The 16,352-nt window shown below is 38.1% G+C and overlaps 1 protein-coding gene across 3 annotated transcripts in view; it reads right to left on the reverse strand.

Annotated features, from left to right (window-relative positions):
- Positions 1-15,557, reverse strand: part of LOC107092419 (solute carrier family 22 member 23-like) — a 50,365-nt gene extending 34,808 nt beyond the window's left edge. Inside the window, exons 1-4 of one of the 3 annotated variants that reach the window (XM_015386901.1) lie at positions 15,501-15,557; positions 14,467-15,355; positions 2,299-2,402; positions 2,058-2,212 (exon numbers count right to left, since the gene is read on the reverse strand). In XM_015386901.1, coding sequence (XP_015242387.1) covers positions 2,058-2,212; positions 2,299-2,402; positions 14,467-14,907 — 700 coding nt within the window. In that variant the 5' untranslated portion in view covers positions 14,908-15,355; positions 15,501-15,557. The other 2 variants (XM_015386903.1, XM_015386902.1) reach the window with 2 other exon arrangements.
- Between the last annotated feature and the right edge of the window lie 795 nt (positions 15,558-16,352).

The raw sequence follows: 16,352 nt of genomic DNA on the forward strand, positions 1-16,352 counted from the left end.
ATCAGTCCGTTATCTATAGTTTCCGATATCATTTAAAGTTTCTGTAACCTATTAATTTATATTACATGGGTCAGTTGTTCTTATACCTATTTTTATTCACTTTTGTTCTCAGTTTAAGTAATATCCCTTTGTCAAACATTTTCTAAAATTCGACACTACAAAATAAGCAATAAAGCATGCATGATTCACGCTAATATGATATCGGTAGAGATGCACATTTCCATTTTTTTTTCAGATCCAAACCGATACAGATACCTGGGGGGAGCTTATCGGCCGATATCCGATACTGATCCCATTCAATAACATACATCTAGCCATATATCGTGCCATGTGAGGGTCGGCTTTAGCCTTGACATAAATTGTGTTTAAAAAGGGTGACAAATTAGCAGGATACAACTTATTTATTATTATCACCTATTAACAAATAAGCAGCAAAAAGAAAGAAATAACAGTTTCATGTAAAGTGCACCGCATTGGATCTCTATATCCACTCCAGCTAAGTAGTCAATATCTAGATATTCGGTAGAGGTCAATGCTTACTTCTCTCTGTAATATCGCTTGTATCAGGACACCCTTGATGTTTTGAACTGACAGCAGACCAGTTTGGATCAGCAGACTGAGAACTCATGAAATGACAAGGCCACATATACCGCTCTAGATTAGATCCTACATCAGAGAAACAATGTCTGATCAGGTGGGTTTTGTTTTGTCAGCTAACAACTTTTAGCTTTGTTAGCTCAGACTGACGTAAAGGTGTGCTTTGGATCACATGAGTCTTTTGGTGATGTTTTCAACCCGCTCAGGTTACATAGACAGTTTTTTGAGAAGGGAACCTGCATGGAGCATTGATATGCACCAGGTGCTGTTCAGTGACCTGAAAAATTATTTACTATACCTTCAAACAATCTAATACCTGGGTCAAAAGTTACACAAGTTTTCTTTATGTGTGATTATTACATTTTGAGTGCAATATCCGCTTTTTTTTAACCTATCCATCAATTGATACATACTCCCTTAAAGCCCATTAGAAGCATACAATATGCTTGCACAGCTTTTCTTAAAATATATAGTTGCATTGATTTTTTATATAACCTTATTGTGGAAAAAAGTTGAATTTTACTATTTGCCATATAGTTTAAATTCATTCCACAACTCATGTTAAATGTGTATTGGCTTTGGCTGATTAAAGTTGCACAAGAATTCATGTTGATTTAAAATACTGATGGCAAATAAAGGCTAAGTCCTGATTTAATAAGAGTAAAACCATCCAACTCTTTCCTGCAGATATCAAGGGCCATACATGTGTAGCACGTTTAGACCACTAATGCTAAAACCAATGCAATCCTAAATTTTATCGCTGACTTAGGAACATGCAAATAAAGATAATAACTGATGCAGTTTTATAACTCATGACAAAGAGTATACATTCTGAAAGGCTAAAACTCTCTTTAATTCTTAATCGCAAGGGGAAAACATAAATATGAGCAGCTGCTTTTACATCTGCTGCTATGCCAGGAACCCTATCTAATCTCTATAATAAGCAAGAGTGGCACTCAAAATGTAAAGCTGTGCTAATTTAGAGAATTACCAGTGATGTGAAATACTTTATATCGTCCAAAAAGCATTTTTTTGGGCTTACCATCAAGATAAGATACCCTTGAATGTTTTAAACAGAACCCTATTGCATTATTCTCCCTCGGTTAGAATTATCTACAGCACCAACCACATTTGTCAGCATCCCTACCAAAGATATGTTAAAAGCCTTTAAAATATGGATTTTATTGCAGCAACATAATCGTACACTGTTTAAAAGGAAAATAAATAAATTGCTGCAGTTCCTGTCTTGACTGTAGTTACAGGATAGAATTGTTTTTAGCATGTGGAAGACAACCACAACAAAACCATGCATGCAGAGGAAGAAAAAAAACAAACTCCACACAACAGACCTTGGCCAAGATATAACCATATCGTTTTCTTGCCCTGAGGACAACAATGATCTCTCTACCCCCAACAAGAAATACACTGGGGTATTACAATAAGAACTTTGAATCACTTACTCAGGACATAGAGTGAAAGACTAATTCCTGCAAGACAGAACCCCTCAAAGAACCGCAAGGTGCTGAACATGGGGACATTGACAGAGAAGGCCACTGTCAGACCAAACACCAGCATAAACAGCACCGATATGATCAGCACCAGGTGTCTTCCAAACCTAAATAAAAGAAAAATATTACTATTTTCACGTAATCAACTCTTACATTGAAAATAAAATGTTCACTTGGAGTGTACAAATCTTACCAGTCAGAAAGAATCCCAAATACAAGATATCCAAAGATTGACCCCACCAACAGAGAGAATTTTGCAATATGGACTTTCCATGCCGAGTCACACACCAGACTCCACTGTAAAAGAAAAAGCAGAAACTAAAATCAATAAAAATAAACATACATCTAATGAGTTAAATTTGTTACTTTTATTTCATATGCAAAGCTACAAAGATTGTCGTGAAATAAGAAAGTAAAACAAAAAAACAATAACTGGGATTAAAATATGCTTTTCCTTCTTAATCCATTTAAATGAAACTATTATAATTGCTCATTGAAGTATGCTTAAATTGGTACATAGAAAGAAAAGGATTTCCAATGTTTCTTGTTCAGTCAAAAATTTATTTATTAAGATTCCCAAACAGGCAATTGTTGTCATGCTCATAATAAATAAACCCCCTAACTCTCAACTTTAATAAAATAGTTATTTTCACTTCGATTTTCAATATATACATTTACTAAATGACCTGTAATAAAAAAATAAGATGCAATCTTATTTTCTTTCCAATCCCTGTGTGCCATTACATATCTTTTACATTTTCTGCGAAGTTTAACATCTTTGACTCCCCACGACTGGTCCATCAGTGTTTGCAGCAAGATTATACACATCTTCTCTAAATTTTCAATTTTCAATAGCAAAAGACTTACAGAAGCTCAACAAGCTGATAATGAAGTTCAGCTTCAGCTCCTATAGAACCTCTAGAATTATTCATTAAATGTTAAACATTATGGGCAAGTCTGGACAACCCTTAGAATCCTCATCTGAAGTGAGTGTCTTCAGTCAGAGGCTTCTCCAGATCTGGTGCAAAAGAAGATCCTTCCTGCCTAAAACTATCAACTCCTTTGAAAAAAAATTCCATGAGATAAAACCATATTTATTTCCCCATTGAAATCAAAGTATTTTTTGAGTGAATTGAAATTAATTAAACAAGGGAGCTATATTTTTTTAACAATAAAGCATAAACCTCTGTCAATGAATTTTGTTGTGAATAGATTTTTTTTTTTTTTCAAAATATCCCTTTTATATTGCACACAATTACATCAGAATACATTTGTGATATTTGGGAATGCATTTGTGCAGTCCTATGGACAATTTTATTTATACAAATACAAACAAAGGTTAAAAATGGTTTAAAGGTCCAAGGTCTTACCACATTGTTTTTGTATCAAGAACAAAAGCTGCAAATTGATGAACTTAAACATAACTGAACGGTTCGTTTAGTATTTAGTTATTTATTTTAACACAAAAATGAGTTAAAATAACAACGGACAGTTGCAAAGTCAGAGGCACCATCTACTCACATAAGCCTGTGCGGGAGGTGGAGTGATACTGGCTAGAAATAGTCTGGCTCACCCCCATGGATAGCCTGGGCCCGAGAACCCAGCCTTGACAGAGGCTTCTACAGCCCGCATGGAGAAGCAGAGTGCTTGGGTGGGTTCTCCCTCCTGCTCCGTATACTGTGTTGATTCATTTTTCTGGATAAGAGGGTCGCATCGCAGCATCTTCGGGGTGAAAGTGGGGGTGGGAGGTCACTGAATGTTGTCTCGCCTATGGGTTGAGACGCAGTACAGAGGACCAGGCTTTATTGGTGCCCCATGCACCCCTCTCAGGGATTCCATCATTCTGACAGGGGACTTGTCCATAATGAAAATCATGTTCAAAAGGATGTCCATTATATTTACCACCAGGACACCCTAAGCTGGAGGTAAATGATCAACTTGTAGTTGTATTTTCTGAGCTGCTGACATTGACAGAGAACGATAAGATAGTGGGATGAATACTTTAACAATCTCCTTAAGCCAGTTAACACGCTTTCCTTAGTGGGAGCAGAGATTAGGTGGTCAGAGCCTGATATGTTCATCACCCAGGCTGAAGTTACCAAATTGGTTAAAAAACTCAGTTGTGGCAAGGCTTCGGTGGTGGATGTGAGCCTGAGTTCCTGTGCTCTCTGGATGTTTTTGGGCTGTCGAGCCTGACATGGTTCTTCAACACTGCATGGCAGTGGGGGACTAGCTTACTTGGGTGGTGGTCTCTCTTAATAAGAAGGTGTTTAAAATATATAGTGATCACATTTCATACTCTCTCCAGAAAGGCCTATGCCAGGAAGGGGAAGACTCTGGCTGATTGTTGAACCTAAGCTTAAGGAGGAGCTCTGTGGTTTTCATCTTGGCTATGGGATGCTGAACCAGCTCTACAACCCTCTGCAAAATCATGGTAGTTTGCCTTAATGGTCAGCATGTGCTTTGTGGACCTGCAGAAGCCATTCTACAGAATCTCACATTGTGCCCTATGGGAGGGTGCTCCAAGAGTAAGGGATTAGTGACCATCCGGTTGCTGCACAAGTGAAGCTGGAGTTTGGTCTTTATTTCTAGCATGGAGGTAGACCTATTCTCAGAGCATGTTGGACTCAGGCAGGGCTTTCCCCTGCCACCAGTTCCTGTGCATTATATTTATGCACAGGATTTCCAGGTGCAGCCAAGTGCTGGAGGCAGTCTGGTTTGGGGAATAGCAGATTTCATTGCTCATTTTTGGGGATGACATGGGTTTGCTCGCTCTTTTGGGCCAAAACTGTTGAATGAATTAACCATATATATATATTGCCATATGAGTGAGGGCTTTGGCCTTGACAAAGTGTTCAAAAAAAGATAACAAAATAACACAAATGGAAATATACTTTATATTACTATACTTTATAAATAAGGTGCAATGTCTCACATATCATCTGGTAGGGTGGGATGTACCTTTATTCAAAAACGGTGATATGACAGCGTTTTTCACCGACTGACATTCTTGGAGCAGGCGATTCAATCCGAACAGAAAGAGCCAAATCACATTGGCTATGTGTGCAATGACATCACACCATACATTTAATGGGGATAGATTCTGTTTGTTTCAATCCTTCCTCTAGACTCTGGTACCTTGATTTCCAAATAAAATGCAAAATCTACTTTGATCTGAAAAGGAGTTTCAACCACAGGACAAAAGTCCCATTGTTGAATTGATTAAAAAGATAAACTTTTAAATAATAATTTAATTTATTGAGATGTACTAGGATATTATATCGTATCCAATACAGTTACAATAAATCTTCAAAGAATGCAAATGATAGTATAGCTCTTATGTAGCATATGCTTTATGAATGTATGGGATGAAAACAGCATTAAACAAGGCATGGTCGACATAACAGGTGTACTATATGTCTTACTAAGAAACACTGAGTCAGGCTTGCATCACAACTACAGCCTCTAACAATAAAGAAACAATTTGTATGCCATGAACATTTATAGATGCTTTATAGAACCACACTACCACAAGCTTACATACAAAGTGCAGGCTGTTGCCTTGTTTCTTTCAGAAACAACTTTCCAACAGCTCCAAACACACAGTGACACATACAGAATGGAACGCTCCAGGATTACCCAGAGCTAAAGCAGCCCTCACATGACCTAGACATGCTGCTCATTCATGGTTTCAGTATCGATGTCAGCAGAGAAATAGAAAACTGCTTGGAAAACAAGTTCCTGTTACGCAATCGCTGGACAGTCAATCATGTCTACGAAAAAAGAGAAGCTTCCAACCTCAAAGACCGTAAAAGATCTTAGATATGCCACACTGAGTGGGACGGCATAATGACTCTATGCCTCAAATTTTGGTGACTGTGCAAATCAGACATGTGCTGCAGACCACAGGAATATGATCAAAGGAAGCATAACATTGACATCAGCACTTTAAAGTCACATGCTACATTCTGAGCAAGTGTTCATGCCCCGGTTCTTGAAATGTATTGAAGGGTTAGCAGAGTATGTAAGGTTTTTACTGCAGAGATTCATTAACCTACTATGTTTATAAGCAGCAACCAATTAGTTTGCACTATCAAAAATGTTTTTCTACGAGCTCACAGTCCATCAGGCACAACACCTTTATGAGTTTCTGAACTAGAAGAAATGATAAACCTTTAGGAAAACAAAGAACGGCATTAAAAAGCAAAAATAAATCTATACTCCTGAGTTTTTAGAGACACTGGGTATGGCTGACCATTGATGAGATAACTCTATGCCAGCAGAACTCAGAAGACGAAGCTCTTAAGCCACAGCTGCACATTTCTGCACATGGTGAACTACACAGTGGTGGGTGGAGGTTTCAAAGTAGGGAGAGGGAGAGAGAGGGAACAGGCCAACAGTAAGAGAAGCAAAGAGAAGGGGGAAATGCACAGAAAGGAGAACAAAAAGGGTTAAACATACTTGTGAAAGGATGAGAAGGAAATTGCAAAGAACGATAAAGACTTCTGATATTTGCAAAAAGAAGAATGAGGGTATAGGAGATGCTTAAAATTAGTCGTGAGGAAAAAGCAGGAAACACAAGGAGAAGACTGCTGCATAGTTACTGCCTAGCAACAGAGGTTATCTGACTCCATCTGCTTCCAAGTGTAAGTTTTAGCACAGCTACCATGGAGGGGCTGGAATCCCTTAATTTAGCGGCAGCATGTTGGTAGTTCAGTTACAAATAATTAATCCAAATATTAAAAATGAATGCAAAAAATATTAAGACCCTTGATCTTCTTTTTAGATTCCTTGTATTAGGAATGTACGATAGACCAACACAAATAAGCAACTGATGGTGAAATGAAGGGGAAATATTATTTGTTTTGGGGGGGTATTGGATCTATCACTACAAACTTGACTCATGGACAAATTGATCTTTGTCTTAATGTGTTACTACCATCAGATTATATGTAAGCTCTCAAAACCACCACTTGTTATTTTTAAACGATTGAACGACTTTAACTTTAAACTTCCAACATTTAAACCAATTCATTTTAACTTTAGCTGTATGTTTAATTCTGCTTTAGAGTCCTGCTTTAAGAAAAACCTCTAATTTACAGTCTGTAAAGTTTGTAAAAGTCTTTCCACATTTTCCTATTTGTGAAGTTTCAAAAAAAGTTCTCCTTTTATCAGAGAACCTTCTACCATGGGAGCTGTACCCCTGCATGGCTTGTGACACATGTTAATAAAAAGAACATCGTATGATTTTTGATTTATTTTAAGATGGCTAATTTAATGCATCAAATGTGCAAATTGTTAATTTAATGTCTAAACTGGGATTACATCTCACTATAAACCATTGTGCCTTCCTTAAAAGACATTTAGTTGAACTGGACTAATTAAGGAGTGAGTGAGATAGAGTATCATATCAGATTTTAATTTTTTATAATTTTATTTGTTTGAAAATAAACCCATTAATTCCCTTCCTTTCATTGTACTACTATGTATTATTGTGAATGTTAAAGTAGTGAACAATTCACACCAAATCTGCATTAATGCTCAAGGGGTAATACTTATTTTGCATGACACACTTTGCAAGACGCTGTAAGTTTAAGTGGGAAAAAGTAATAAATCATACCAATGTTAGAGTACTACCTACTGAGGCATCCAGATGTAAAATTGTCACAAAACACAAGCATCTGAAGATGCATGCATTAACATTAACTTTTAACGATGGTTGCAAAACAAGAATATTATTTGTAATTCCACTGCTTATACCCTTTTGTTGACGACTGGTACACTTGGGAGATCAGTTACCCAAAAGACTTTCTGTGCAAGCGCAACTTACAATCATGATCTAAATTCCATTGCACAATCCTCAAGAACAACCTTAAAACATGGCCAAGGGTCAGACCCTGCAATGTGCATGCCTCCTTGTTACAAAACAGTACTTATCAGAAACACACTCTTGTCACACGCACTCACAGAGCCTCAACAGGAGTTTTATCTTCTGGTCACACAAACCTCTTTCCCCCTTGCAGCAGACGCAGTGAGAGGCTGTCATTGTGCGTTGCCTGGGTAACTGCAGCAGGGTCATCGCCTCTGCACAGCTGAGGCCTTTTCAAAAAGAGTCCCTTACTGATCCAGGGTCAGTTGGAAGAGTCAACCAGCTGGGTAAACAGCACGAGGGACACACAGCAGAGAGGCCTGCATGGGTGTAAACCTAAAGTATCATCTTTCAGATCCGTGGGTGTGCAATCTACTGTACAGTGATACCAGGGGTCGGGTGTACCCAGCAGTGAGCTCTCGCAACTTATCTGTCTTGTGCAGTACATGCAACACTTTCAGAGAAACAAGCACATAAATTCATTGGCTGATGCTCTATGGCTACAGTCACACTGCAGGCCTTAATGCTCAATTCCGATTTTTTTTGTGAAATCCGATTCTTTTGCGTGGTTGTTCACATAGCCAAATAAATGCAACTTGCATGTGATCTCCTGTGTGAATCACATTCACACACCTTTTGAGTCCCCCATGCGCAGTAGAAAACGCAATGATGCTCTGTGTTTACAGAAGTAAACATGTATATTAGTGCTGGATTGCATCTAGCAGTCCTTCATTTTGTTTCCCAATCTAAGCCAGTGCATTAACAATAAAATCTTCTCAAGAGGGTAAAAAAAAAAAAAAAGACTGCTCTCCGCGTTATTGTCTGCCATGGTTGTTTTTCTTCCCTGCTACTGCGTAAAAAGATGCAGAATAGTGACCTTTGTTGAGTATTAATGACGTTCAGGTTGGATGATCGCAAACTGATCAGATACCTTTCAGATTCAGGACCACATAGCCAAGTGGCCTGGGTCGCATTGGAAAAAATGGGATCTGGTAGGAAAAGATCAGATACAGGTTGAATATGGGCAAAAAAAAAATGGGTCACTTCAGGCTGCAGTGTGAATGTGGCTTAAGTCATATTTAGTGATTGAATGCTTTAATTCAAAACATATTTCAGAGAGGAATTTGTTGAGATTCTGCATGCTGGCAAAGCACACCTTCATTTTGGAGCTGGAGTAACTGAACGAAAATATTTGGAAATTATAGAGATGCATCAACCAGATCTTTGTGGCCAATGTTAGATCTCGAGCTTTTGTCAAGCATTTACATTCCAAATCCAACTTTAGTTAATGCACTTTTGTTTTAAAAAAATATTATATACTTGTTCTCTGATCAAAGTTTCAAATGCAGAAGTAATATGCCATCTGTACTTGCACCCAGGTTGCTGTCGTCTCCTTGAGTTCTGACAGGGAGTTCTTGACATTTTCTTACACTACATATGTCCTCTTTGATAAAACAAATCAATTCTGCTTGAATCCCCAGTCAGCCTTGGGAGAAGATCGCTCACACCAAGCCTGGTTCTGCTGGAGGTCTCTGCTTTTCAAAGTAATATTTCAAATGGAGTATTTTCCGCTCCACTTTCCCTGCATAGCCCACGACACAATAAAAGCAAATGTCCACTGTCACTACTTGCTCATCAGGGGGGAGAAAATTCTACAAAGTCAATGACTAAATGCAATCAGCTGGGTTTCCTTAGATAGAAACCTTTCAACCAATCTCACTGTATGACGTCTCTGTAAAGTGCCTTGCAAGGACATGTGTTGTGAATTGGGACTATATAGATACACTGAATTTAAATGAACTGGATTGAATAAATTGGTTTCAAACTCAGATGAAACTAAATAATTTAATTGTACTGTACTGTTCATCTTTCTATCAACTGCTCTAAGCCTTGTGTCTATTTCACTCCCAGCCTGACTGAACCTCCAACATTAAACATGCTATAGGAAATATGATTTCCTTCTTTTTTTTTTCTTAAAAGCTTTCAACACCTCTACTTTTAAGGCCGTTTAAAAACACCCATGGAAAATAGTTATTACTATGCCCCCAATTCCATAACTACACATTTCATTTTAATTCCTCTCTACTTACATTTAAGACCTTTAAACAAACCATTTTTAATAATGTACTTAACCATTAGAATAGCTAAAACGTTAAGTGTTTCACTAATTATGGTGCTAAATAGCTAAAAAATACTGAAATAATATTTCATTGTATATTACCTTATGAAATATTTCAAACTTCACTTCAATTTAGTTTGCCCCAGATCTCTTTTTTTTAACTAAGTTGACACCTCTAAAATATGATTAATAGCAGTGTTATCATCCAAATGTGCTGCAAAATTTGAGGACATTTTTAAAAAGTCAAGAAAAAGAAGATGGAAATTAGAAATGTTTTCATCCATTGGAGTAAATGAGGCCATGCAAATAACAATATTGTCATACACTAACATTATAATAGAGGGCTGTAGTAAACAGGAAATACAGTTTGCAAGCTAGCACGGACCTAATATCAGTTATGGACCAAGTTTTTAATGAATGTGCTTCAACCTGGAAAGCTTTACTTACTTTATCGTGTCATATTCAGGGCACCAGAAAAGACAGAAACAGCTGATCAATCATTTGATGTATATATTTGCTCCTTTAGAACTTATTTTAAAATATCAGTTTCCATTTGTTCTTTAACCGCCCATAAAAACATTAGATTTTGATGTTTCCATAAAGCTATGGATCTGCAACACTTCAAAATGCCCCCCAAAAAAGTCTAGTCACCTGTGGTTAAACAAATGACAGTTATTTCATTGGAGTCATATATCCACATTTGCCGACTTATTACTATGAGAATAGAAAAATTTGAAGAAAAAAAAACCTGTTCATACCCCCCAAAAAAAGAGTGACATGAAAAGTGAGAAACCATTAAGCTTAGTTACACCATCCACACTAAACAGTGTTTTTGTTAACTTAACTTACTTAACTGTAAGGCCTACACATGGTGCATTTATCTTTGCCTGTTTGGGAAATGCAATGTTTTAAATTTAGATAAACATAATAACAACACAACATAACAGCCTGACATCTCATGACGTTCATCTGCTATTTACTCCTAATATTACTTCCTTTAATGGTTAAAACTGATTTTCTCAATTATTGCAGAAACCTTTCCAATTACAATTGATTCTGCTTGATACTATTATGATGCTTAAAAATAACTGTATTTTAGTGATTCAAGAATTTTTTTTCTCCTGTATGTCATCTTGAGACACAGCTATTCATTAAAAAGATTAATAACTATAGAAGTAAAAGCACAAGTAGTTAAAGCAGAAAAGCACTTCAGCTGCCAAGTATATCAGACTGTCAGTCCAAAGCTAAATTCTTGGAAAGAGGTCAATTTGTGCTTCTAAGAGGTTCTTGGGTCACTATATTAGGAAAGCTACCACCCATCTGAATGGGCACTGAGCACCAAGGCTGTACAGATACTGCCTCTTGGTAATCATACATTCTAATTTCCAAGGTGCAGCTCAATTAAGGGGGAATCCTCGGAGAGCTCCGACTCAATTAGAATGGGTTTCCACATTAACCACATCAGATCCTTCCAAACCACTTCTATCTCTGCTGCCTGCATGCCAGCCTCATTTCTGTGTCACCCTTACACCAAAAAGAAAAGAAAACAGAGAGGTTTTTTTTCTTTTTCATGGGATTAACAGATCATTATGACCTTAGATGTGTTAGTACATTTCACAGAAACACTGACACATTCCATCAGTGATGGCATGGCACTGCTTTTCAGGGATTGAGTGACACAGAGAGCTGAGGCCACTCGTGTGCAGTTATGCCAGTGCAGCCCAAACAGAGAGGGGATGCCAGGTCATCACTTCCTGTGATAGTGTCACATCCTAGTTCCTGTTCTGTGATGGGAAAAAAGTGGGATCTTGGAAGACAGCAGCAGGAGGGCAAGTTGTCAAAACAGACAAAGCAAGAGACATGTGCCCAAGTCAGCTCTGCTTCAATGCTAGGTCTTGTTTTTGTTTTGGTTGCATGTCATTCGATTCCATTTATCACAAGCACCATTCCTGCCAGAAAGAGGAGGTTACGGGTCAAGGAATACCAGTAGTTCCAGACGATTTAATAAAACAATACAGCCCTGTTATCTATCTGCAGTGATGGTAGTGTCGACATGACATTATTAATATGAGTGCCAAAAGAACAGACCTACAAGCTACAGAGCCGGGATTACAGTTATGTTTCTATTCCTCAAGTCTCATAGGGGAATCTGGCTTTGTTTAGATCATGAAATAAAAAATGTCTGCTAGCGATACAGATCCACTTAATCAATTTACCTAATCAATAGCCTCATTATCGAGGGCAGAACAGGAGAACAAAACCCAATAAAAACTTTTATCACCCTTGCCAGCAATACATCCCTATACAGCAAAATTCCCCTGTGGATAGCTAATGAAATCAACCAATAAACCATGACAGAGCCTGCAGGTAAATTAAAACATCAAATAACTGCATTTGATATTCTTTATTTCAACAATAATATTATTAGGGAAAAGGAAAAAGGGGCTTGCACTTCATGCAGAGGGAAGGAGGAAGACCCCCTTTATACTTCTCAAGCTGCAAGGTCAGAGTTAAAATAAAACTCAATTAACTTATTGTTGTGAGTATGGGAAACACACCACACTCTTAGCAGGCTGCAAATTAATGTGAAGTTGCTGCCTTTGACATTTTATAAAATTGTATTCATTATTTATCTAAAATAAAGACATTTTAGTAGCACAATTTTCCTTCGATTGACAGGTAAGCCACCATCAGAAATTTTAAAACCAAAACATCCAAGAATTTTTGCTTGAAAAAATGCTTTACCTTTCTTTTTGTTAATTACAAATTAGATGATTTAACATTTATTCTAGCCATAATTCCCTAAAGCAAACCAAACAGGCTTTACCTGCCTTCAATATACCTTCTGATTTTGAAATCAGCTGATACGGGTATTAAGGGATTATCTCAATTTGTAGATTAAGGTATATACCCTTGCATTTTAGATTATATTTAATCCAGCCTGCCAATCACCAATTAGACCAAAATCAAAGCAAAATTAGGCAATTCTGATGTCTGGCCAGTTGACTAGTGACAGGGGCGGAGCTAGATGGGGGGCCAGGGGTGGCCATGGCCACCCATAGCCAATTAATGGCCACCCCTACCATTTTTTCCCTCTAATACAGACGGTGGCAGCACTATTACTCTCAAGTGGAGTATTCAAAACATAATTTTTTTTTTTGTGGTTAATTATACACATCAATATACTAACATCAAAGATGATAAGTACATAATTCATGCCCTTTTCAGAACTAGATTTTGTGTTTTATGGGGTAAAGAGAAAAATATGTGTCTCTGCAAGCCATCTAGGAGTCTTCAGTGAAATCAAAGACAAATAACAATTTCAATAAAAACATATTAAATAATCAATTTATTAGATATTAGTGCTTGTAAATATAAATTTTATGCAGAATTTTTCATTGATACAAGTAGCTAATTAATGGCAATGATGATTGATTTACGCCCCAGAACTCAAAATTGTGTTTTATCCACTATACCTTTTATCTAGAAATTACGGCTGTTTAAATATATGTACTATTTGTTAGCAAAGGCTGTAGGAAAGTATAGTTTGTCTTTATTTAGAAAATATGGATGTTTTGCTCCTTAATTTTCCTGTTGGAACAGTGTAGATTGACCCAGAGGTTCTGGTGCCGATCCGCTTTCGGCCCCCCCTCAGTGTACATTGGTTATTGCCTGGCAACCCTTGTAAAAAATTTCTGGCTACGCCTCTGACTACTGCATCTCTAACAGCCCTAATATTGGCCAAGAAAGTCTGATGGTTGCTGAAGAATTCATCCACAAACTGATTCGAAGAGGGCACAATTTTTATCTAAATGTAGAATTAATATTTTCAACTATATAGCGAGTTCCCTATACATAAAAAAAAGTATAACTTCTAGTCCCACACATTCCTAAAAACCTAGGCCTATCCAGCCTGAATCATGTAGCATATAACCCATTGGTGTTGGGTTAGGGTAGCTTCAGGATAGGTGATGTTTGTCCTGTGATGGAGCACCATTATTCTAGAGACAAGACTCATGACCTTTGCTCCAAATCAATGCAGTTTTATCCAAATAGTGGTGGCGTATCTGTCCCTCAGGTCATCCTTTCTGTCAGCTGCTGTGATGACTCAATGTCAGCAAGATACATAATCTGAATCCTTGTACTCTGGACCTCGGTGAATACCATCACATGTGAAATTACCAATCCTATATTCTGCGTTATGTGCAATATGGAGACATAGACAAAAGCATCACATTAATTGTAAAAATATATAGATATCCTCCTCCAGCTTGTTAGTGTAAATCGATCCTAATAAAGAGGGCAGGATATCAGTGATGCATGGTCTAACAGCATCACTGAAAGGATCTCCATCCTCTAGAGGAATAGCTTACCTTAGTAACCACGTTCTGTTCAAGTCCTGTGTGCAGCTCGAATGTCCACTCGCTACAGTTGCAGCAGCTGCAATGCACGCTGTCGTTGTACCCGCTGTCATTCCCACCGGCAGAAAGAGGAGCAGGCGGGGAGCTCATGTTTATCGGGCTGTCCAGCAGCGAGGAATGATCCGCAGTGTGCCCAGTCGCGTTTGGCAAATGCTGGACGCATGTGCTGTTTGGCTGCGCCAGGAGAACGTTGTCGGAGAACTGGCTGAATCCGATAAATAACGCAGGGATCCATGTCAGCACGATCAGCTGTTTCTGGTATTTCCCAAACCCCCCGAGAAACGGTAGGACGGACCGATCGAATCGGCTCAGGACATCCGGAAACGAGGTTTCGGTGGTCACAAAGCCGTTCTCCGGCTGGTGGTCCCCAGTTTCGAGCTGCATGGTGGCCATCGCGGTGGTTACGCCGATATATGCGTCCGATGTGTGGTGAAGCCGGGGGTTTGCAATGCTCGCCCCCTCCCTGATGTCGACTCCACAATGCGTCAATGCCCGCAGCTCCTGGCGGTGGAAGCCGTGCGCAGTCAATCACTGGAATGGAAATAAGACGCACCTCCTTATTGTCAGGAAGCGCTTCCCTCTGTTAGTCCGTCTGTCACCCAAAAAGAAAAGGAAAAAAAAAAAACGCCGTCTGCGGCCAGTCAGCAGATCTACAGGCTGGGAAATACAAGCGGATTAGAAGGTATTAGGTAATTAAGAAGGAAACTTCATGGTCTTTTTCCATCGCCTCATTCATTGTGTCTGCTGCTCGGCTTTACCAGGCCAGGCTGAGTGATCGGAAGCTTGGTGAGGGAGTCACACCTGCCCACAAGGTAGAGCCCTACTGCCTCAACATGGCCACCTGTAACAGAAAGCACAAAGTCGCGATTATGTCAACAGAAACTGAAAATGTAAACCTCCCTTTTAATTTAATTTAACATTGATTTTCCATAACAAACACATTCAAATGTGAACATTGACATTGTTTGTGCGTTTTTAACATTTACCTCCACCTAATGTTTGATTACAAAATAAACTCTGGCAAGAAAAGGGTTGTGAAATAACAATCATAACATTAAAAAAATGTAAACAGATCTGCGAACAGGAAAAGATCACCTGCCATCATGGCTCCGCCCACTCATCCAACTAACAAATATTGTCATCCGGGAATTTAGAGGATGACACAGCTACTTAAACAAGTATATTTCGAAAAGCAGGTGTCTAAATAAATAATCAACTATTTAGTTTATAATTCAACCTTGTGATCGCAGCTCACACAAGTTGTGTTTATTTAAAGAGTATAACATTCCGGGCCATCAGTCTGTTTTCCATTTGGTCTTACTCTCCTCTTAGATCCAGGGGCGGAGCTAGATGGGGGGCCAGGGGTGGTCATGGCCGCCCTTAGCCAATCCTTGGCCATCCCTATAATTAATTTCTCTTTAATACAGATAGTGGCAACAGTAATACTCTGATGTGGAATATTCAAAACATTTTATTTTTTCATATATTAACAATTACTTTACAACAAAAACACTGTGGTTAATTATGCACATCAACATACTAACATTAAAGATGATGAGTGCAGAATTTAAGCAGAAATAGATTTTGTGTTTTATGGGGTAAAGAGAAAATGATGTGTCTCTGCAAGTCATCTAAGAGTCTTCAGTGAAATCAGATAAATATCTATCTTGATAAAAACTTTTTAAATAATAATTTTGTGTAGATATTAGTACTTATAAATATATATTTTATGCAGAATGATTACTGATTAAACAAGGTAAGGAATGACAATCGAAAAGATGGTCACCCAAAAAACTCAAACCTGAAAGAATTTTATCCACTATACCTTTTATCTACAA

This window comes from Cyprinodon variegatus, unplaced genomic scaffold (genome assembly GCF_000732505.1).
Source record: "Cyprinodon variegatus isolate N-32 unplaced genomic scaffold, C_variegatus-1.0 Scaffold380, whole genome shotgun sequence".
NCBI classification, from domain to species: Eukaryota; Metazoa; Chordata; class Actinopteri; order Cyprinodontiformes; family Cyprinodontidae; genus Cyprinodon; species Cyprinodon variegatus.